Below are 22,711 nucleotides of genomic sequence, written 5' to 3'. Positions count from 1 at the left end.
GTGCTTGGTGTCATTGTTTGTAGCCTTCTTATGATATATATATAGGCTGGTCCACCAGCCGAAACGTCAGGGAAATATACTGTGCTAATTCAACGTGCGTCGTCCTCTTCTTTCTTCATTTTACTGCCGGGGCCATCGTGATTACCCCAGCCACAACTACATATATAGATATATACATGAGGGATGATCCAGAAATAAGGTTCCCATCAGTTTTAAAAGCAGACAACATTGTTTATTCTAAGAAATTTACATCATTGGAAGGATGAAACTTTGCTCTATTTTTCTACATAACCGCCATCATATTCTGCGCAATTTTGTAGACGCTGCTCCAATTTCGGTATCCCAATGTCGTAGAACTCCGGTGCTAACCCGTCGAGGAAGCGTTTAACCTCTTGTTTGACTTCCTCGTTGCTCCGGAATCGTTGGCCGCTCAAATGTTACATTAAGTTGGTGAACAAGTGATAATCAGTAGGCGTGATGTCTGGACTGTACGTTGCGTGAGGCACGACAGTCCACCCAAAGCTTGTCCTCGGCATGCAAGGCTGTCTCGACAGACGATGAACTGCAACGCAGAGTCTCGACTGGGGCGGAGCTCGAGCCGGTGAACCCGGAGAGAGTCAAGATGTGATGGCCTCGTCGCCTTTGGGCAAGATCACCGCTTTGTGCCAGGCTTCAACGACTAGGCTCGCGGACATGGCCGCCGCCACGCGCACAGGTCACGAGCGCGCGCAGCCCCTGACCCTGACGGCTTACGTTAGGCGTTCCAACGCTTAGCGACCGCCATGCTGGGAAATATGTCACCGATTTTCTGGATGGTTTGGCAGTTTACGGGACGTTTTCAGGCTTGTCGGAGGTTGAATTGCTCTAACGGGACATGTCTGTCGCCCTTCGAGGCACCGTCGCACAGTGGCTGCACCTGCAGCCTGCGTTCCTGTGCGGGGACCAATTCGTCGCGGCGTTCCTAGCGGAGTTCCTATCGGCTTACTGCGACTACCGTATCCGACGCGAGCTGAACACCCGAACGCCACACCAAGATGAACGTCTGCGGTAATATGTTCGGGCCATGCAGGATCTGTTTCGACACTCAGCGCCACCGAATCAACTAGGGTGTCGCATCCTTTGCGACGGTGCCACCCTCGCTTCAGGCCATATCTTTTTCGTCATTCGTTTTCCTCCCTTGAGGAATTTGCCGCCTTCATCCAGCAAATCACGCAGACGCTCTTTTGGGAGCAACCCTACACTCCGCCACCACCAGCCGACGTTGCCCTTGAGCCAGCCTGTACCTGGAGAGAGACAAAGACGGGGACAGTACCGTGGTACTGTCCTCGTCTACGAACTTCCGAGGTGGGCCCGGATAGAGAAGTCGGTTCTCTTGGCCCCATTGGCGAAACTTTCTGGGATGGCGGAGGCGCTGCCCGACTAGGGATGCCTACTACGACTTCCCGCCACCACCACCCCGGTCCATTCCCTGAGGTCGGGGAGCGAAATCCTCGAAACACCGGAGGTTGTGCTCGTGCCGCTTATAGGCCACAGGCACCGAGATAGTACAGGGAAGATGCACACAAGGCTGGCTCATATTACAGCTGTGGTCAGCGTGGACACTGACAGCATGAGCGTCCAATGACGCCCTCGACTCATCGTGTTTCCACCCCGGCAAACGGCTACGGTCCGTGGTAGAAACGAGCTCACCAACATCGCTTGAGGCCGAAATTACTGAGGGTGAGCAAACTCACCTTTACCTTTGCCGCATAGATCGCAGTAGCTCTGCTAGGTCTTCTTCTGTACGATATATCAAGGTACATGTTGTAGGCACGGAGAAATCCGCGCTTCTAGATACAGCGGCAGCATCTCTCATTGGAGATGACATTTTTCACTTGTGCCAGACACGTAAAGTGCAACTCGCACAATGTAATACGCGCTTGAAAGTTGCTAGCGGAGCGACAATAACATCACGGGCTACGGTACGTTTCTAGCTCTCTCTCAAGGTGAAGTTGGGGTGAATCTCAGCACAACGCATTTAGAACATTGACCAGTGCAATCGCTGAGACCACAGTGCTAAAACTCGCCGACTTAAGCAAGCCGTTTGTGCAGCATACAGACGCTACCGACTATGGTCTAAAAGCTGTGCTACTACAAGAATTCGAAGATGACTTGCGCCCAGCTGCGTTCACCAGTCAAACTCTAACACCCATAGAAAAAATACACTGTAACTGAGCGCGAATGCTTTGCCATTGTGTTCGCGCTTTAAAAAATTCGCAAGTACTTGTGCGGTGGCTCTTTGACTGTCGAAACAGACCACATGGCGCTTCATGTGTCAGAGTTCATTTAATCTAGTAGGCCGCCTTGCTCGTTGGATATTAACGATGCAAGATTGTCATTTTACCTTCGAACATCGCACTTGCACCCAAAACAAAGTTGCTGATGCGCTCTCACGTGCGCCTTTGCCCAAGCCTTCTTCCTCCCAGGAGCCAGCTTCTATCGTTGCTGCTGTCGACGTGCACCCACCATTGGGTGCCTTGGTCAGCAGGAAGCGCCTCCTCGAAGCACAACACAAAGATGGCCTCTGCCGGCGTGACATCGCACAGATATGTGGCTCTAGAGCGCAAGCGTCTACCATCGGTGAGTTCGATTCTTATGTATTCGCTGACGATGCCCTACTGCTTCGCTGCTTTCCACAAGCTGACCAGGATGACGGTAAGTACCCCTTTCGCGTACCAATCCCGAAAAGTCGAAGAACAGCCTTAATTAATGCTCGACTTAGCTTTGGCTGCAGTCACAGTTCTGCCAGCAATACTTACGATAGGTTAAGTCAGACGGCTACTTGGCCAGGCATGCAGCAGGATGTTTTACGATAAGCACGAACCTCTTCGATTTGTCAATGAGTAAAACCGCGTGGTGGTCTTCCATCACTCTTGATGCAGTCAGTTCTTAGTCAAAGCCCCTGGCAAATTGTCGCATGTGACATAATGGACCCTTTCCCGCGTACTCCGTGGGGCAACTGATATTTATTAGTGGTTACCGACCACTTTATGAAGTGGGTTGCACTTACTGATTTTACGGGACACTTACATTAGGAGCAAGTGGTAGCACTCCACTTCATTCCAGATTAGAGCTAGAAATCTGATTCGACATGTCTTTCCCGCCATAGATTTATAGCTCATCATCGTTCACAAAATTTTGAACACACTAGGTGGCCTCGTCCGAAATACTATAACTCAGAAGCAGCGACCACTACCAAAGGATGTCCCTAGCAAACGCGGAGCTAATGCAGGCCCTGCAACCCGAAAATTCCATGAAGTTAAATTGAGCGTCGCAGCCGTCCTGAGCGGACGCCAGGAACTTCATCGACGTACCTTGGTGGCAGCGCAGAAAGGCCGCACGCCGCAGCTGCCGAGCTGTTAGGAGACGTCGCGAGGAGACGCAGCTTTGCTGAATGCTTTACCAAGTGCCAGTGCGGTGACGTCACGAAGAAGCTACCCTTCAGTTGTTGGACAAGGTGACACCAACAGCCACTTCTAGTGATCGCACTGAATTTATACCTGCTCAAAGCTCTCGCGGCCGAATTTTCGGGTGCCTAGATTGCATTCAAAGCATGAATGTCCAACGAGGCCGAGTGTCTAACGAGATGGAAAGCCCAATGAGTCGCAAGGCTGATGGGACAACATGTTGAACGAGCATGCATGTGAAATCGCAGATTCGGGCAAATTCACGGAGGTGCCATAAAGCCCCCAGGCTAATTAGGATGCATGGCAATTCTTTGACTTGGTGCATCCGGTAGCGGCAGGGACATCCGGTATTTAGGAGGCTACATACAAATGCTTTAATGAATGAACCCTAGCGTGAATGTTCTAGAGAAGCAATGAGAAAGGAAGCAGAAGTTGTCGTATTGATACGACCGAAGATGGCACCGCAAAGTCAAGCGAGAGAATTTCTGTGCCACGCAGGTGCACCAAGTGGGTTGTGGAGCAGGCTTTTTTTTGGGGGGGGGGGGGGCGGCGCATTGAATTATTTTATTTTACACCTATGGCCAGTGCTATAGACATTATTTCAGCTTTTCTTATTTCTGTGCTACTAGGGTGAGCTCCGCTGGTTACCTGTCAGGATGCTCATCAATGTAGTCTTGCCAGCTCCGTTGTGGCCAAGAAGCACTGTGATTCTCGTCTCGTACACTTTCAAATTAACGCCATTCAGTGCTGGCTTGTAACCATAAACCTGTTGAAAGGGCAGCAACGAAACGAAAGCTTCAATTTTTTTCATACTAAACTAGCAGACAACTTTCAGTGGTTATCAAAAAAAAAGCTACGAAGGCAAAGCGCGCACTAGTGACAGCGATTCTCGAAGTAGTTCTGCGTTTTAATCCATGCTAGTTCAGGCTGGGGAAGAGAAACATCAATACCATATTAGCAACACTTAAATAAGAAAAAAACACACCATTGAGTGTGAAGGTTTATTTATTTTGAGGCTTCTTCCTTCCGCGTCTGAGGAAACGAAGACCGTCTCACGTGGAAGCAGCGTCAATTCAGCGTCTGTTCCGAGCAACCAAAAGCACTGCCAAACGCTGCCGGACTACTTGGCTTGGTAACACATGCGCAGAAGCTCCGCCCGCCGTAGCTATTCGCGACTATAGGGCCCTCTAAATGTGCTTTTCAGTGGACGCTGACACGATATCATTTCACAACGACAGAACGAGAGCTGCGGAACGTTCCTGCCTCTTAAATATTCTTCCCTCTGTGTGCAGGCTCGTTCTTTTTTTTTTCTTTTAAGCACAAAATGCTTTTAGTTCCCGTTGTCGGTGACCTTCAAGTGACCCTGACCCTGAAGCCAGACCCGTTATCCGGGCACGTTGCGAGAACAGAACGAGATTATGGGAGCAACCAGTGAAAACTTAAGAAAATGTGGTCTTTGGCTCCCAACTCTGTGTGCAGGAAAACAGTACATAGGCTAGTTACTGCCCGAAGCAGTTACAAAAATATTGCTTTGGGGTTCTTCCAAATGTTGCTTCACGCTATCACTCAAGCTGTAACTCCTAGTACGCTGAAATGCTATTTCTCATTTCCAATAGCGACGTTCAAAAGGCAGATAAAGGGCACTATTCACTTGATTGCAATATTTTGGCGCTGAGACAGAGATGCCTGTGCTCTTTTCAATGCCAGTGGTCCGTGAGGTACCATCTGCTCGGAAAACGACGCAAATGTTTTATTGAAAACAGTGCTGCACTGATTGGAAGGAACAGGGGCATTGCCGAGGGTTAGTTGAATGTGCCTTAATTTTAGTACCGGTAAAAACGCTCCAAAACTTTCGTGGGTTAGACCGCAGTAACAAAGGCAGTGTTCTATCGAAGAATGCTTTATTGACCTGGGAAATTGCACCGTTGTAATCGATATCAATGCGGCGGTACTCAGACTACCGAAGCGCATGATTTATGAATACTGTGCATCGAAACAGCCGCTTCTTGTTGCTGCGCAGGCGCTTTAAAGAGTTATTAGAGCGACTGCTCTACTACTCCAGGCATAAACCCAGAAAACGTCTGGCTCCGTAAACCTGACCATCAAGCTCAGCCAAGGTGAAACTGGGGCCTAGCCGGCCACAACCGCGGCAGCTACGTACGCCGCGGCAGCGCCCATATCTTGAAAGTGATCTGCGATGTGGAGAAAGTGCGCCGAGTGCTGGTAGCTTCGTATGCGCTGTGGTTTCGACGCTTAGTTCGCGTTGAAGCGAGACGCAGCATGGAGGTCCATTCGCTCCCTGCTGCTACCGTGCCGATTAGCGTCTGTGTGTTGTCTGGTAGTGCAATTGTAAAGCGGCAGTTGCTGATGTCGCCGAACAGCGTCTGCGTCCATTGCCAAATCAAGTAAAACCGTGCTATCGCTCCACAAATGTGGTTTAACCGCTTTCAACCACGGCAGTCTTTTGAACCAAGGTGAGCGAAGGTTTGAAGGACTCTTTTTTTCGGTACATAACAATCAATTAAATATGGAATCTTGTGCTTGTATACAAATTCCAGTTATCAACAGCTCGTTCAGCAAAGTTAGCGAAGTGTTCTGGCAAAAATGCATATAGCTAATTTGTCATGGAATCAAAGTGAGCTTTGAAGTAGTTTAGAGTAACTTTGTAACTTTTCTTAATTAAAACATGCGCCCGCAGAGTGAAATGAAGTTATTGCGTGATTGCTTACACCTGGCAACTATGTTTGTGGCGAGGCAAGGTCACGTGCAGTGGTAACAACAAGGTTGTTCGCAACTGCTGGGCTAAGACGTGTAAAGCATATGAACAAGCTGTGTGAGGTTAAAATTATGACAAATATGCGAAAATTCAGTACACTCTCCCGTGCTGTACTCAACAGTTATCGAATCACTGGCCCATAAAACATGAAAGTTGGAATAGCCCCAAAACAAATAATGGCATGTTAGGCTATCTCATAATTATCTGGCTAATTACATCGTGAAGCACACTACAGAAAGAAGAAGGAGCCGATGTGGGTCGATAACAAGGCCACAAGACCATTTCACGACTAGGCGTAACCACCCAGATACAATCAATTTCCAAGCATGAAGCAACTGGAATGGTATGAGGAATTGATGCATTACTAATAGCAATCTAAACTCCGCCACCCGAACGAACATCACGATTATACCTGTACGTGTTGTAAGTCTTTTCGCAATCGAATATTTACATCCCTTTCACTGCAGCCGATAACCAAGTTTCTGCGAAAATAACAACGTCGGCTGAGCAAGAATCAATCATGGACGATAGTGTCGCACGCATATTTAACATACTAAGGGTATTTGTAAGGAACATAGATGTTTTGTTTCCTTTCGGTTGAACCTCAGATAGTTATGAAGAATATGGACGAGAGTTATATACAGTCATGGCGCTGCTGTCATGCACACATTCATTTCGGTAGGTATGGGTGGTCTCAGGTGTTCGTGCACTGGCAGGCAAGTCCAGTTCGCAAACACGTTCGGCGGCGACTCAGTACGCATAGGTCACTTTGTTAATTATAAGCCTCTTAGCGGGAAGGGAACAGGCATCGCCGCTAGCTATGGCATATGCATTCTTTTCTTGGTTGACGTGTAGTGCTACAGACGTCTACACGTAAATAGGCACTAGCAATCTTTAGTTCAAACTTTTTTGCGACGGGACGCTCTCTTTGACCTTCAAGGACGAAATTTAACCTTTTATTAGAAGGGCTTTACTTGCTACGAATGATCCTAATTTGTGCGCTCGACAGTCTGCATGGTGCTTTAGATCCATGCCAAAATATTGGGACAAGAGATCACGAACGTAGGCTTTGGACTGTCGCCATGCTGCCGGGGGGGGGGGGGTGACGCCTCGTAGAATAGCAGGTTATCACGTCTCGATCTGTCCTAGAGATCGTCAAGGAGGGAATTCAGCGCCCCGAATTCGATTTTCACTGCTTCCGAAACAGCAGCGGAAGCTTTCACAGAGACCTGTTCGGATACTGCGGCAGCAGCAGTCTCCGAGACCGTTGTCGAAACCGCCTTTGCCTCTGCCTCGGAGACTGCGCTGGTAATTACATCCGAAACAGCCTTTGAAGCTGCCTACCAGACTAGATTGTGGATGCCTGCTGGGGCAGGAACGCCTCGAAACGATTCTACAGACGATGCAACTGCAGTAATTCTAGCTCTTAGGTCAAAGGCAGTATCGGCAAGCATGTCTTGGTTTCGTTAAATCACCAAGAAGATCCATTACCCCGGTATTACGGGCGTCAGGTCTCGTACTAAGAGTTCATGGGACTTTAAGTAATTCAGTGTGCCATTTTTCGCGGTGTTCGCCTGGCGACCCGGGGTCAGTCTCAACGTCTCCGCTGAGCAGGAGCGTTTTCACGACAAATGCGCGCAGATCCCAAACTGCGAGTGTGCTTGGAAAGAAATCTTTCTCCTGCACCACTCATGTCCTACCTTGGTCAGATTGTCGGTGGCGATTACAGCCTTGTTGCCAGGCGCTATTTCTTCAAATCGCTGGGCGTCTTGATTGACCGTCATTGTTTCTTTTGCGGCTACAGCGCCTTCGCTTTTCCAATAGCTGGGCTGCGAACGTGAAGCACACGACAGACACATAGCTCATGCGACTTCAAATAGAAATAAATCTAACCCACATGAAACATTATTTAAAGAAAGACAATCGGCGAAATTTAATTCGGCCACCGTGCGTTCGCAAGTTTTTGACCTAATTATCCAAAATAGCAAATTAACGCGGTAAAAGTGTTCAATAAGCTGTTATAGTGGCTAAACATGTTGACTTCGATCAGTGGCCCAAAGGCAGCAATCCTCAGGGGCGCTCGTTAAATCGTCAAAAAGGTGACCGGACCAGGCACGGCGCAAGTTGCTTTCCCTGCAAGACAGGGTGCCAGCGTCACTGTCGTCCTATAGGGGACTAGTGCCGCAGTCTGGTGAAATTCTAATGTGTCAAAACGTTTCGTAAGTCAAGCGCGAAAAATAGGGCACTGGTAGGAGGCCGAATAATTCGAAGCGACCTGTTTTCGCATTAGCACGAAACGACCTTTCTTCCCATGATGTTTCGCCGAAACTTTTCAGAGAATTCTAATTGAGCAATTATTAGTGTTGACCGAGGTCGAATTACCTGGGGTGAATTCTGTACAATCTAATTCCGAGCTCTGTCCTGCTTCTGTCATTCTACAAACCAATACGTCCATGTTGAGCTTGCCGCACAATTTTCCTCATTTTTCTCTGACACTCTCTCCAAACTCTCTGAAGAAACCAACAAGCACTGACCCCAATGCAACTTAGGGGAAATTACTTGTGCTTAATAAATAAAATAAAGGAACGATAAATTTATGGAAAACGAAAGTGGAGGACAAGGCAACTTGCCGCAGGCGGGGAAGGATCCCACAACCTTCACATCGTTGTCGCATGGTTGTGGATGCAAAGGTTGTGGGATAGTTCCCCACCTGCGGCAAGTGGTTTTTTCATTCGCTTTCATTTCCATGTATTTACCGTTTCTTTATTTCATTACCTAGCACAAGTAATTTCCCCTATATTCTCCTTGGTATCAGTGTTTGTTGACTTCTTATGCTATGACTAATAAAAATCACACCCCGGGTTTACCCCCTTTCTTCTCGTCTCTCCGTACTATGACCATCTCCTGCAATCTCCCTGCCACCCGGTCACGTTAAGTAAAAACTAATCAATACATTAATAATTGTTTCACATCAGTACGTGTAATGCTGTTGGAAGCCAATTGAACTGGGTCGTTTCTAAACGAGCAGCAAGTAAAACATTGCATTAGGCAGTGAATAAAAAGTGGGCACATCAAGTTACTTGGCAGTAACATTTAATGGACGCTTTTCAATGGTAAGCCGACTGCAGGGTCTGTGGTCATGTCAACGTGGCAGCATTAGTCACATATTCCTAAATATTCGTCGCTGGCTTCGCGAGTCAAAAATTGAAACGGGGATATTCAGGACGTATTGAAAACACGCGGGAACGGGCTTAGCCTTCCTTTTCAACCTTACCGCACTTCCGCAAGCCTGGCAGATATGCCTTAAATATAAGCATTTAAGGCACGTCTACATGTACTCCAAGCAACATATCGCCAGCATTTATTAATCAGAATGTGTTCCCCATGGAAATTCACTGGAATTAAGTTTACCAACAGTTTTCACTTGAATGGCTCTTCTCGGCTTTGGAAGCTATCTGAAGCGAACGATTGCGTGTCATTTGCTTGCAATTGTCACTGAGTTTAGATCGCATTCTATTGAACGCAGAACGCAATTCCGAAACAGAAAGACGCTGCGGCAGCATCCTCGCCTCAAAGATAATATTTTGTCAGGTTCCGAAACAAACTTTGCGTTACAGCTTCCTCGCTCTGTCGCCTTAGATATAGTTCCGCATAGTTGTTCGTAGGAAAAGAAATGAATGTTTACGTGCGTTAAAATGATTGTCAAAGTACGCAATGATCTGTACCATAAGGCAGAACATTGGGCTTTGTCGATTATCGGTGCTCCAGGGAAGAACTTTCGAGAGGTACCATGCCAAAAACGCCATGACAACATCGCAGATAACCATGAATGCCCAAAGTTCCCCAATCGTGACGTTATCTTTGCCGAGCAATCTCCTGGTCACGAGGGACCATGATGCGCCTCCTGCAATATCCAAAGTTTTAAAAATAATTAGCTCTTTTTCGAACTATGCAGACGCGCAGGTAATGTTTCATGCTTTATTGCATCCCTCTGCTGCATGTGGCCTTTTTTTGTTTTACCAGCCCTGTTCTCTCTACACTGCTCATGAGCACTGTAACATCTATGACGTATATCCGCCTCTGTCACTTTACGACAGATTTGTCGCTTCTCTCATTCGAACGGAGGAGCGAATATGCGTACACTTCGAATAATAAATTCTCGAATCGAATATGAATCGAATAGCGGAAGCTATTCCATACGCATTCGAAACTTTCATTATTCGTATACGACTACTAACTTCATGTAGGAAGAACTGAATGGAATTCTGGAGTTTTACATGCCAAAAACAGTACCTAATTATGAGGGACACCGTAGTTTTGGACTCCAGATTGTATTTTCACGTCCAGGGGATCTTTAACGCGCTCCCATAGCAGGGGACACCGGTGCTATTGCATTTCTCCCCTATCGAAAAGCGGCCACCCCAGCCGGGATTCGATCCCGCGACCTGTTGCTTAGCAACGCAACCCCACAGCCGCTAAGCCACCGCGGCAGGTCATTTAAAAAGAAGCTTTAGCTCGGAAGCTTTTATTTAAATAAGCGGGAATGGAATATTTTTTGCAACCTTATGGAGAGGAAGGTTTGTTGCGAATTCTTTGGTTTTTAGCAATGTCATTAATTCATCGCTCAGTTTCTCATTTAATTAATTTTTACGAGCACCGTCAATTCCTGAAGCGGCATAATGCGAGTGGTGATTCAGACTATAATATGTAAAGTATACATATTGTAAATCTAAAGTTACAAGTAAATCAGAGTGCACATCGTCAAAATGCCAGTGCTGAGGGTATTGCACTAGGAGGCAGATTGAAGCCAACGGTTCACCGATAGCTTTTTGCGAATACTTTCACAGCATAGAACTGAGGCTATACAAACCTTCATAGTCTCGGGCGATGCAGACAATCCTCAGTAAAGAGTAAAGAGCACTGGTCGGCATAAGAAATGCGAGAAGCTTGTCCGTTTTTGAGCATATGAAATACTTGGGCAATGGCACAGCCCCCGTCACGTCTGAGATCAGTAATGGAGCCACTAATGTTAACATAATAGCGATGATTAACGCCATCCAACCTGTAAACAATGCAAAAAGTAATTGCCGTACTTCTATTAGCTCGAGGCCAATGATTACACTACAAATATGCAAGTCCCTCCTTGAATAAAAATGCCCTGAACGCCAATTTTAATATTGTTATAACAACGTCTGTACATGCGCAAGCAAAATTTTCCATACCACGGCATCAAACTATGAAAGATTTATCAAACGCAGCTTCGTAACATGAGGTAATTTAGGTAAAATACATTAGTGTAACAAACATACATAGGATGTAGAACTTCATTTCAGCCCACATGCACAAGCTGCGAAGAAAGAAAATTTGACAGCGCACTATTGGTATTAAGACTTTTACCAACGACTGCACATTTAAACTGTATCCCAGACTTCAGAAACCATACACGTCGGCGATGAACTCGTCATTCCTATAAGTGTGCCGCGGGTTCAATGTAACAATGGGTCGCATTCGCCGCATACCGCAGGGACAACGAATTGCTTCAAGAATCTTTATTATTGTGCTTACCTCGCACTCAGTCAAGTCAAGTCAAATATACTGCAATGGGGGTGTTCGTCTAGCAGCACTAGTTTAGGTTGCAGCGGTAGGCTTAAACAGGGTGGCGATATATATCGAAACGGGGCAGCAAGCACTCCTCGTCTTCTCATTCACTAGCACCATGCCCACTGCACACTACCTTCAGTACAATACTTTTATATTCCCGAAGCAACTGAATCGACTCATCTCACGCTCTCCCTGAATGACGGTTTGAAAGCATCCCTTCTTTTTAATTTCTTTAATTGTAGCAATTAGTTATTTATTTAAAAACAAAGAGCAGCTTCTTCTAGTGACCAAGAAATCAGTCATTGAATTCGAAGAAAATGACCGTGTGGTCAATGTGCTTTCCACTGCTCTCCCGATACTGTGTTTCACATTGCGCCGCATTTGCAATCAAAGCCTGCCCAGAGGGGCAAGTGCAAAGGCAATGATTCTGTTCAATATACATATCGAACGCTACACACTCAAACATCGCTCCTGCCCGTCAGATTCACTGTCGTTGGGAATTTTCAGAGGTGGAGAAGTGTGATGGTGCCTTTAATGCTGGAAACATACTTGGCGCAGGTCATTCAGGGGGAGACTGGAGACAAAACTGTTGACAACACTTTGTATTTCTTGCGTGCGCTTCTTTCCCCTGAGGTTGTCCTGAGCAATCTAAGGTGCAGTATCCCTGTCCCCGAGTATGGCGCACCGCACATTCACACTCCGGCAAATCCTGGCGATTTCGTTTTCGCAGCCACAATATATATGCCGCAGCCAATATATACCGATAATGGGCGTTGTGAACACTCATAATGCCATTCCGGCAAAACCGAAACTCCTCCGACCAGATTACTCTTTTCAATGAACTCCATTTCAGCAACAATTTTGATCAGGCCCAAATTGTAGAAGTCAACCCGCTTTTCAAGATCTACCACACTTAAATCCTGGTGAAGGCAAACAGGGTATAGATGGAAGCTATGGTTTCTCATCACATTTGCGACTGTTCCGAATCTGCACCCGCACTCGTCGGCAATCTGTTGGATGCTGAGTTCTGGCACCAGCGTCAAGTACGAGAGAGCGCCTATTTTGAGGACTTCATCGATCTTTTTCCTAGTCTATTTCTAATTGTGGTATGATCGTGTTGTGCGGAAGCGTTGAAACATGTTTGCGAAGGTTGGCCTACTTTGAAGGGGACTCTGTAAGTGGCAAGCCGTGTGCAGCTAACAAAGTCTTGCCATTCGTCGCAGTCATTGCAAGCACCGCGTCTATTTCTTTTTTTCCCGTGGAATACCTCGTTCGGGTCGAAGCAGCCACGTCAGCATAACGGGTAACTGAATGTGGTTGTTCAAGCGAAGCTCCTATTGGCTCACAAGCTTCGGTGGTAATGTAGTCACGAAAAAAAAACTTTCTTCCATAGCAGAGCAGGAGCGAGAAAGCGCATACAAAAGGGCGGTTTGGTTGGTTCCGCACTCACGCCACGCACGCAACCAATCAGAGCCATCTCGCTTCCGCCGGGGAGGGAAAGGACAGGAAATGGTTTCACGCGCGCTGCACCCCCCTGCCCCCCGCCCCCACTGGCTTCATTTCCGTTCATTTCAGTCTCAGAAAACGGATGTGATCGCCATACTGCGTCCCCCGGAGAAACCGGCATCCTTCGACGAGCGGCGGCGAGAAATCCCACGTGAAAGGGCTCGCCGTGGGTGCGACGATCGAGCCGTTAGAGCGGCCCGAGCTTAGGAAATCCGATAGAAACGAGAAGAAGACCCCGAGATGAGGGGGCGCGAGGCCGAGGCAATCCGGCACCGTTATCAGTGGATTACTTAACCCCGGCGAAGGTCAGGTGCATGCAGGACAAGCTTCGCTTACCCTCCTTCAAAGAGTTGGTCATTTTTTATTGTATTTCATGAGATGTAACCCCTCATGTAATGTCCTGTCCAGGGACCATTGAGGTATAATAAATAAATAAATAAATAAATAAATAAATAAATAAATAAATAAATAGATGCCGCTATGGTACACGCAGTATTGTAGATGGCTGCGAATCTAACATGATGACAAATTCGTGGTGCGATGTCAAGTCGTACAAAAACAACCCAAAAACTTATCTTCCATTATCGCCCTTATCAGCACAATGCATAGTGTCCAAGCCACATCGAGAAGTAGTTCCTTCACTTCGCCAGCCGAGAGTGAAAAAGGAACAGATATCATCGTTACCTATGCATCCATCACATTGTCAGACTAAACACCGCACGCAACAGCCGCGACACGTCAGGGAGAAGCTTTGCGCCGATGCTCACTGTCTTGCATGCGTACGCATGCAAACAGAAATGACAACATCCAACTGGATGTCTCGCAACACAAGCATGCTAGAAGAATTCTGGCAAGTGGAGCTGTGTGGAAAGACGGCTGCCTCTAACTATTCAGTACAAACAGGCCCGCTTACAGCAGCAACCAAAAAGTTCCTTATCCAATCTGACGTTTTCCGCCGGCGGACAACGATAATTATCTTCGCACATGGTGTCCCCCTGGCCACATGGAGAGGTGGACTTCATGCATCTCGCAGCGCCTAGTCCTTAAAGGAAACTGGGAAATCTAATTTTCATCACCCAGTATGTTGTGATGGCAGTGTCAATACGCCAATCACGAGGGTAGGCAGGCACTCGCAATAGCCAACTGTTTGTCCATCACTTCACGTAAAGACCGAAACCCTTACCTTTAGCAAGTTACCGCACGTGTGTATGAGTAGGACAGGTTGGCGCTGCCATAGGGCAGAGCAAGCTCAGTTGGATCACGTGTTTTTTTTTTTCTCCTACTGTGCAACTTCTCGGTTAATGGTCACCGTGCGTGTTTGTCCTCGTTATTATTCTACTTCTGCGCATGTCTTGTGTGTTTACGTGGCGTTAACATGATACCGGTCGTCGTCATCATCGTCAGCCTGTTTTTATGTCCACTGCAGAACGAGACACCCTCTTTCGGATTTCCGATTAACCCAATCTTGAGTTAGCCGATTCCGACTTGTGCCCGCAGATTAGATAATTTCATCACCCCAAATACTTTACTGCCATCCTCGACTTCACTTCCCTTGGCGTTCCCTAACTTTAATGGTCCACCGCTTATCTGTCCTAAGCATTACGTGGCCGGCCCAGTTCTATTTTCTTTCTCTTAATGTCAATTTCAACATCGGCTATCGTCGTTTACTCTCTGATCCACCCTGCTATCTTGTCTCTTAACGTTATGCCTGGCATTTTTCGTTCCATTGCTCCTTGTGCTGTGCTTAACGCCTTTTCAAACGTCTTATTGCCCCACATATTACCTCCGCAAGAACGCAATAATTTTATGCCATTATTTTCTACGACAATAGTAATCTCCCAGTCACATTTTGGCAATGCCTGCCGTGTCCACTCCAACAAATTTTTTATGCTTCTCTTAATTTCGTTCTCATGATCACTGTCCCCAGTGAGTAATTGACTTGCACATACTCTGAGGATGATTGGCAATCATGCACTGTCGTTGACTTGCCAGGCTATTTAATACTGCATTTGTCTTCTCAATTTTCATTTCCAGCGTTACTCGAAAGTTAATTTTCAACGATACTCTCACAATTTCTCGGTTAAGGTCCTCAGTACATCTTTGAATTCACCCCTGTGTTGCTGAATAGGAATAATATCACCTGCTTCACCTGCTAAACTAAAGTTGTTAAGTATGCACCACTGATTCTTATTTCTAAGCCTTCCCAGTCTAACAGCTTTAACACATATAAGGATTCAGTGAATACAATTGCAGAGGTTGTTGTGTAATGTTACCTGATCCCTTTCCTTGTATGTAATGCCCTACTTTTCTTGTGCAGTAGCGAGCTGACTGCAAAATGCTTGAAGAAATTTATTTCCAAATATATTCACGTACGTCTCCTCGCCTCCTTGTTTAAGAAATGCCTCCATGACTCCTTAATCCCTACTGAATCAGAGGCCTTTTCATTATTTGTGAAAGCCCTGTGAAGGTGTGGATTCCGCTCCGCCAATTTCTCGATTGTCTGATTTATGACATGGGCGTCATTCGTTGTTGAATATCCTTTCCTGAAGCCAGCCTGTTCTCTTGATATATTGAAGTCAATTGTTGACCTCATTCTGCTGAACCGGTATTAAACGATGAAATGCAAATTCTGCAGTTTTTCAGGCCAATACAAAGATCTGATTATGAGAGACGCCGCCGTTACTTCGACCACCTGAGGTTTGCTAGTACGCACAGAAAGCGTCGACCAAACATCGATCAGACAAGCGGTGTACTTGGGTGCCCCACCTTTCGGGTTACAGTGATTCACGTTTATTTCTGTTCCAAGCGAACTAACCCAAACAAAATCGTTACCAACCTTCACCCTGCACAAGCACCTATGTACTACTATGGTTAAGTGCCGGTGCATGTTTTGCTCTCAATGCAGTTTGTTATGAGTGTTCGACATCTGTCTGTGCCAGCACTCTTTTACGTCATTCAGTTGCAGTGTACACATTTGTGTGCCCGATTACTTTTGCCATTTATATCCCCGATTGTGGCAAGAAAAAACGAGCGCACTATCTTCAGGTGAAATGAACCCTGTAGGCATATACCGAGTGGCTTCACTACACTCGACGTACCGCGTCCCTCAGAACCGAAACGCCGGTGACACTAGACAGCTTTAGCACTGCGCCATCACGATACGTACGCAGCACGCAAGCGCTTTGCGGAACGAAGCAGCGCTTCGAACGTCAGGGCTTTTAGTAGTGGGAACTGCCTACGTACGTAAGCGGGCGAGCGTCCTTAGACGTCGGGCGCGTCGAAGCACGTCGGCCGCGTCCGCCACCGCGTCGACCCATCGGTCGAACTATATTGGCCGTTGCACTCGCACCCTCCCAAACAAACGAGAATCGCGAGAGCAGCACGCGAGGCTCCCCACGTACGCACGCAAGAATCGTATGCGTGCATACGGGGCGACCGCGTAAGGATCACGTACCGTTCGTGTTGCGTTCTGCACATGCGCACTTTGCAGAACGTAGCGATCTTACGGACGCAACGTACTCAGTACTAAACCGTCTAATAAGGGCATCGGCCAAGGTCGACGGTGATGAAATCTGTGTTTCATCACCGTCGAATCTGTGTTTCATCAAATCTGCGATGATGATGAAAACTGTGTTTCATGATGAAACACAGTTTCATGATGAACACCGTTTTGACGGTTATGTGACGAGGCGTTGCAAGGTTGCGAATGAGGCTTATGCCATCTTCGGCTGGTTGTTTCTGAGCGCTCTGGAGCGCTCTCGCGAGCGGCGTTCAGTTCGGCTGGTTGAAAGAGGGTGCGCGCCCTGCGTTCGGCTGGTTCTTCTTGATTGCTCTCTATCTTGGAGCGCTCTGAGGCGCTCCGAGCCCTGTCGTCGGAGCAGTCACCGAGATTGCAACGTCATCGCAGCGCCGGGTCGCTGCTGTTGGCGACGGCCCACCTTGGCAACCTAGGCCACTGCATGCTGGCGTCTCGACGAACGTTCGTGCCGCCGGCACGTCCGCCAGTTTTTCCGGCAGCGCCGGAAGCTTTGGATAGGCGAAACATCGGACGTTGGCAGTAGTCACGTGGTTTCGCATCAGCAATTTCTTCCTCTGAGAGCGAGTCGCACGTTCGGCTTGCGCCGTTGCCCCCTACCTTTGAGCTCGGGAAACGACCGATCTACCCCACTCTGCTTCGGGGCATATAGGCGACCAGTCGAAGATACGATTAGACGCAAGCGTATTTACCTGGAGATGTAACAGTAAAAAAAAACTTGAAGGACGCTTAAGCTTAGCCTTCAAGGGTGGAACGCGATAGCGTTATCGCACCTCGTTCGCACCGCCTACTAGTTCGCTCGGTGTGCTCTTGATCCACACAAAGACGAAACGTGCGCCTGAGCAAACGGAACGAACCAAAGAACTTGGTGTCTTGGAGGGAGAAACGATCTGCGCGAGCGAAACGTCGTGATCGGCACGGACAGCCGGGCCACGACGCGCCATGAAGGCGGACGCGATCATGGGGCTGTCGCCTCGATGGGATCGTCCTCTACCTCGCTTGGGAGCACGCCGCCGACGCATGACTCCTCGCCAGCAGCACTGCACACATACCAGGGAACGCTTTCCCATCAGACGGGCTACTGCACAGCGATCACATCAGAGGCGTCCCGCATCGGACGCTGCACCTAGGAATCGTGCTGTGAGCGGAAAGAGGAGCCACGTCGCCTAACCACGAGGGTTCGAGTGACGCACTCTGGAAGTTGGAAAGGGACAGAGCGAGAAAACTTATTAAACGCAAGGGTATTGGGGCATCCTCGCACCGGTCCCCGCACGGCCGCAATGCGCTCAAACGAGACGAAGGGGAGAAGCGGGCGAGTGGCGCGCCACCTGTCGGGGCAGCGCCGTACATTGCGATGAGGGGGTCTTCTGTGTTTGCCGCAACACGGCACTGCGTGTGCGTCAAACGCAGAAGAAATGTAGCGGAAACGTACTTCGCTACGCGTTTGACTGCGACTTCTGTAATTTAAATGCTCATAATTACCGATATACACCGCAGTATAACTTGCTACGGCACGTTTCTAAGGTAACATCGCATTTATTATAGGCGATTTCGTCCCGATTTGAAGCATCGAGCTCATGGCTGAGTGGTAGCGTCTCCGTCCCACACTCCGGAGACCCTGGTTTGATTCCCACCCAGCCCATCTTGCAAGTTATTTATGAATTGCCTTCTGCCATTTTTCGCTCACGGCCAATGCCCCCGACGCCGACGACACCGGCTTCTCTGCAACATGAGTCCCTAACGCTGTCGAGTTAAAGCTTTACGCAGACATTGAATGTGTTGTAGTTTTACATGGTCCTTTGTTATAGCCATTCCGCCGTCTAGGATAACGTGGACGCAGTACTGAGTAGTAAGGAATTAGATGGACAGCCATCCAAGCGTTCGCCACGGACGGTGGCATTAGAGCCCGGACGTGAATTTTCTTTCCTACGCCGTATGCTGCCGCACCATAAGCACAATCTGATAGAAAAATTACGCCGAAATCTTTAGTGCCTTTGTCATTCCAACGAATGGGACTAAAATTACAATTCATCTAGCGCGAAACTAGCGTGAACAACTATAGACCAGAACACGCTAGTCTCGCAACCAGTCTAACCGAACGCATACTCTCGCACCCGGGTTGCCCGGTCGACCGGCGCTATTGGCGCTATTTTGTACTGGGCTGCCAAAGTGTGTTCGCCGGCGACTAGTAGACATGGCAAGCGCCAGCTCTAGGGCTCCAAAGTGCGGAAATGTGCCCGTTCACACGGATCCAAAGTAGAAGAAGTCATCTGGGCATCATTGCGTCGTGTTTGGATGCCAAAACAACCAGCGGAAAAGGAGCAGGTTGCTTAGCGCTGTTTGCGAAGACCACAACACACGTAGGGAATCGTGCCGGTGCGGTGTTTTCAGCCTGCGCCGATTTCCATCCGCAACGAAGAATGCCAAGCTGCGGCACCGGTGGATAGCTGCAGTGAATAGGAAGAACTACTAACCCAGTGAAAATGCACGAGTGAGTATTCGATCTGTGTATATTTTGGTGCCACGTTCAACTTTGCACCCTACAAACGTAATACGCAGGTTTGCTCCGAGCACTTTCTGGGCAACAAGCCTACAGAGCAGAATCCCGCGCCGGTGCTTCGCCTTGGCTATAACAAAAATGCGAGCCTTTTCGTGTTTTCATTCAGGCAGAGCTCCCGACGGTTAAGCGGAACAGTTCAGTTTGCGGTTAGCGATACTTGCAGCTGGTGCACGGAATGACCATTAAGCGTGAACGACAAGTTGTAGGCCTTGCTGGTGAGCGTTATTGCTAATGAAAGTAAACCGAAGTCTGCTCGTCACGTAGCATGCGTCCACAAAAACGTAAACGACGACTACTCGTCGCCGAAGGTGTTCTTGCAGCGCACCTACCTTTACGAGCTGGTGTTGCAGGTGTCATTCGTAACGAATTCATTTGAGCCTCTTGAGCTCTAAAATGCGTGCGGGCTGTTGTGCGGGGCAAAGCGCAAAATATTTCTGTTCATATGGCGAGGAAAATAAGGTGCTTAATTATTCTTGTATTTTGTAACAAAATTTTGATCGTTCTCACTAGTTTTTTTTTACTGTTTTCTTTTCTAAGGGAGCGCCAACAATCCGATGGCCTCGCACAAGCGAAACAGGTCTGGTACCAGGTAGCTGCAGTCGGTGGGGCTACTTTCTTGCAATGCAGGTGCGGTTGTTGTCTTGTACCAAAGGGGTCCTGATGATGCAGCTTTAAGTAGGGATGGTAATTTTACGTGCCCTGTCATGGTTTGTGCAACTGTACAACACCTGCATCTGTCATGCTCGCCCTGTTATACGGGCTTTGACTGCACATGTAGTTGAACATTATAACTACTGTAGTACCTCATTTTCCAATGAGTGCAGGTTTAGCATCATATGCTGCTTGTTCGAGTGCTGTAGGCTTTTGTTCTGAATGTTGTACTCTTAAGTGGTTGCACGATACAATTGGCCTGGTGTATTTTCTATTTCATTTTGAGAGGACTTTATATCTTCGCAAAAGTGATGGCATGGGAAAGAACTACAGCCCTTCTTACTATAACATCTATTTTGTTTTCAGTGTGCAGGTGGTGAAGGGCAGGCGTCTGCTAACCAGGCAGTCAAACGACCTCGCCAGTTGGTTGCCAAGCGCGGCCAACCCAGTAGAGACCATTACAAACAAGACCAAACTGAAAGTGCAGATGACAGTGTTCTGCGTGCTTTAATAATATATGGCACCAACACAGTGCTGTAAATTCCTTCACAGGTTACGTGCCAAAAAGCTCACAGGTGTCCTAGCATATAGCGCGCGGTTTGTACGAACGTAATAGCGTACCTACCCGATGTATTCGCTTCTGCAGTCTGCACATCACTCAGTGTGTTCATTGTGGACTTGCACGAGGTCTTGAAGTTTGATTGAATCCAGACAGCGAAAATGACAGGTTAGAAAAAACGTGAAACACGCCTTCCGCCCAGCTAAAAAGCCCAAGTTTCGCTTTCGCGCCGGGTCGCGTCTCCCTGCGTGGCAGCCCAGGCCTGCTACTTCGCGGCGCTTGGGATAGATGGCGCGACCGGCGCTCATCAATATGGCGGCGCCCTTTGAATTCACGGTGTTCTGGTGTACAGAATCTTTGCAAAGGAAATTAGAGGCAGTGCCTCACAAATTTTAATCACTGCCATATTCGGTGATCATAAATACCGGCACGCTTTGATAGTCGCAGCTCACGACGGCACTGAAATTGCGCTCACCTTTCGGGAACACCCACGTGATGAGTATAATAAGCATGCTGTATTGAATCTGAAACATGATGAACAATATGATCACCAGACCCAGGTCCATTCCTTCGGCGTACGTATGTCCTTCGTATGATACCAGAAACATAATTTAGACGACAAAGAAACTCTCGATAAGGCCAATAATGAAAGCTGTGAGGAAGTGGCCCCAGAAGAATTCGGCGCCAGTTAACCCCATTACACACTGGTGTTCCTGGAAAAGAAAAGTGCGACCTATAAAGATCCCAATGACGCACTCCATATGGTCGGAATTCCCTATTTGGTGCTCTTTCCTGTACATTTAATTCCGTCTAATCTGTACACTATCAAAGAATTTTAATACTTTTAAAGGGTGCATGAATAGAAACCAATACTAAAGAAAAGATGCAGGAGAAACAAATGATATTGCTACTGGTCGCCCCAAAAAAAGACTTATAAGCGCGTCGGTGCTTCAGGAAAGTTGCCGTTTCATAACTTTCAAATTTAGTGAATGTCTCATGAGTAGGTGAGTGACGACCGTATTAATGATATGATAGAAATGCTTAAGCGATAGAAAAAAATTGCGAGCTCAATTGTTTAATTTTCAGCCTTCAATGAAGCGTAGAACGTAAAAGACGCATGCATACGTTTTAATCAGGAACCACAATCAACAAGTATTTTCTTTTGTACATAGATGCAAGCAGAAAAAATTTTACCTTGCGCACGATTTTAGCTGTAACTAATTGGCCTGAACAATTTCAACCCTCGGTCCCTGGCAAAAAAAAAATATGCCTTACTTTGTGGAGTCAGAGATGTGAATTCGATGCCGTTTCCCGACGGATGTGGGTGAACGTCCTTCCATTCCCATCATTTTATGATAGCAGGCCTTATAGGTATCCGTGGGTTTTTAACAACTTTTATAAGCACCGCGTGAGGACAAGCCACACGGAATCACAGGCCTAGAAATTTATTCCTATAATTTGAACTCTTTCGTCCCGAGAATGCGAAGATTTTTTATTTATTAAGAGTGGCTACATGATGGTGTATATTGCCTGTAAGAAATGTGTGCTACAGTAAAGTAGTTTGTGGGCCAGTTGAAATACTTTAAGCTGGTTTCAATCTAGTACGGACAAAACCGAAACGAAAAAGTCAGCGAAACATTTCTACTCTTTCCACAGTTCTGGCTATCCCGATGTTTTTCTCCCTAGCAAATAACAAAAGGATAGATATAGAGCATCCTCCAAATATAGTTCATTTGGTAGGTTGTATAACACTATAATGAAGTCCTTTGGTAGCCTCTGGGCGGGTGTTTAATATATGTGAAATTCTTCAGGCGCAGAACTGTAGTTTTCCGCACGACAGGCGAAATTGCCGGTATCTGACGGAACTGCTTGCCAAAATGGTCGGCTGTTCTGGCAGTTTCTGCTGTGTGGCGCCCTCTGTCACGTGTATCGTCCAGATGTGTTGGTGAAACGGCTACGTATAACAGTAAAACAAAACAAGCACAACTGCCACGATTTCTGCCGGTAGTTTGAGGTATAACAACATAAATGGCAGGCAGAGCTGCCAGAACTTTTGGCAGGAGGAGTCACGGAGCAA

General features: G+C 47.4%; 1 protein-coding gene across 6 annotated transcripts in view; it reads right to left on the bottom strand.

The window, feature by feature from the left end:
• Window positions 1-22,711, bottom strand: part of LOC139049594 (phospholipid-transporting ATPase ABCA3-like) — a 259,493-nt gene that overhangs the window by 165,727 nt on the left and 71,055 nt on the right. For 4 of the 6 annotated variants that reach the window (XM_070525163.1, XM_070525161.1, XM_070525159.1 and 1 more), the window contains 5 exons: window positions 21,110-21,347; window positions 11,093-11,284; window positions 9,948-10,126; window positions 7,923-8,051; window positions 4,095-4,212 (listed from right to left, as the gene is read on the bottom strand). In XM_070525163.1, coding sequence (XP_070381264.1) covers window positions 4,095-4,212; window positions 7,923-8,051; window positions 9,948-10,126; window positions 11,093-11,284; window positions 21,110-21,242 — 751 coding nt within the window. In that variant the 5' untranslated portion in view covers window positions 21,243-21,347. The remainder of the gene's footprint in view (window positions 1-4,094; window positions 4,213-7,922; window positions 8,052-9,947; window positions 10,127-11,092; window positions 11,285-21,109; window positions 21,348-22,711) is intronic. The other 2 variants (XM_070525164.1, XM_070525162.1) reach the window with 2 other exon arrangements.

This window comes from Dermacentor albipictus, chromosome 9 (genome assembly GCF_038994185.2).
Source record: "Dermacentor albipictus isolate Rhodes 1998 colony chromosome 9, USDA_Dalb.pri_finalv2, whole genome shotgun sequence".
Taxonomy (NCBI): Eukaryota; Metazoa; Arthropoda; class Arachnida; order Ixodida; family Ixodidae; genus Dermacentor; species Dermacentor albipictus.
This window is presented reverse-complemented; position numbering and strand designations above follow the sequence as displayed.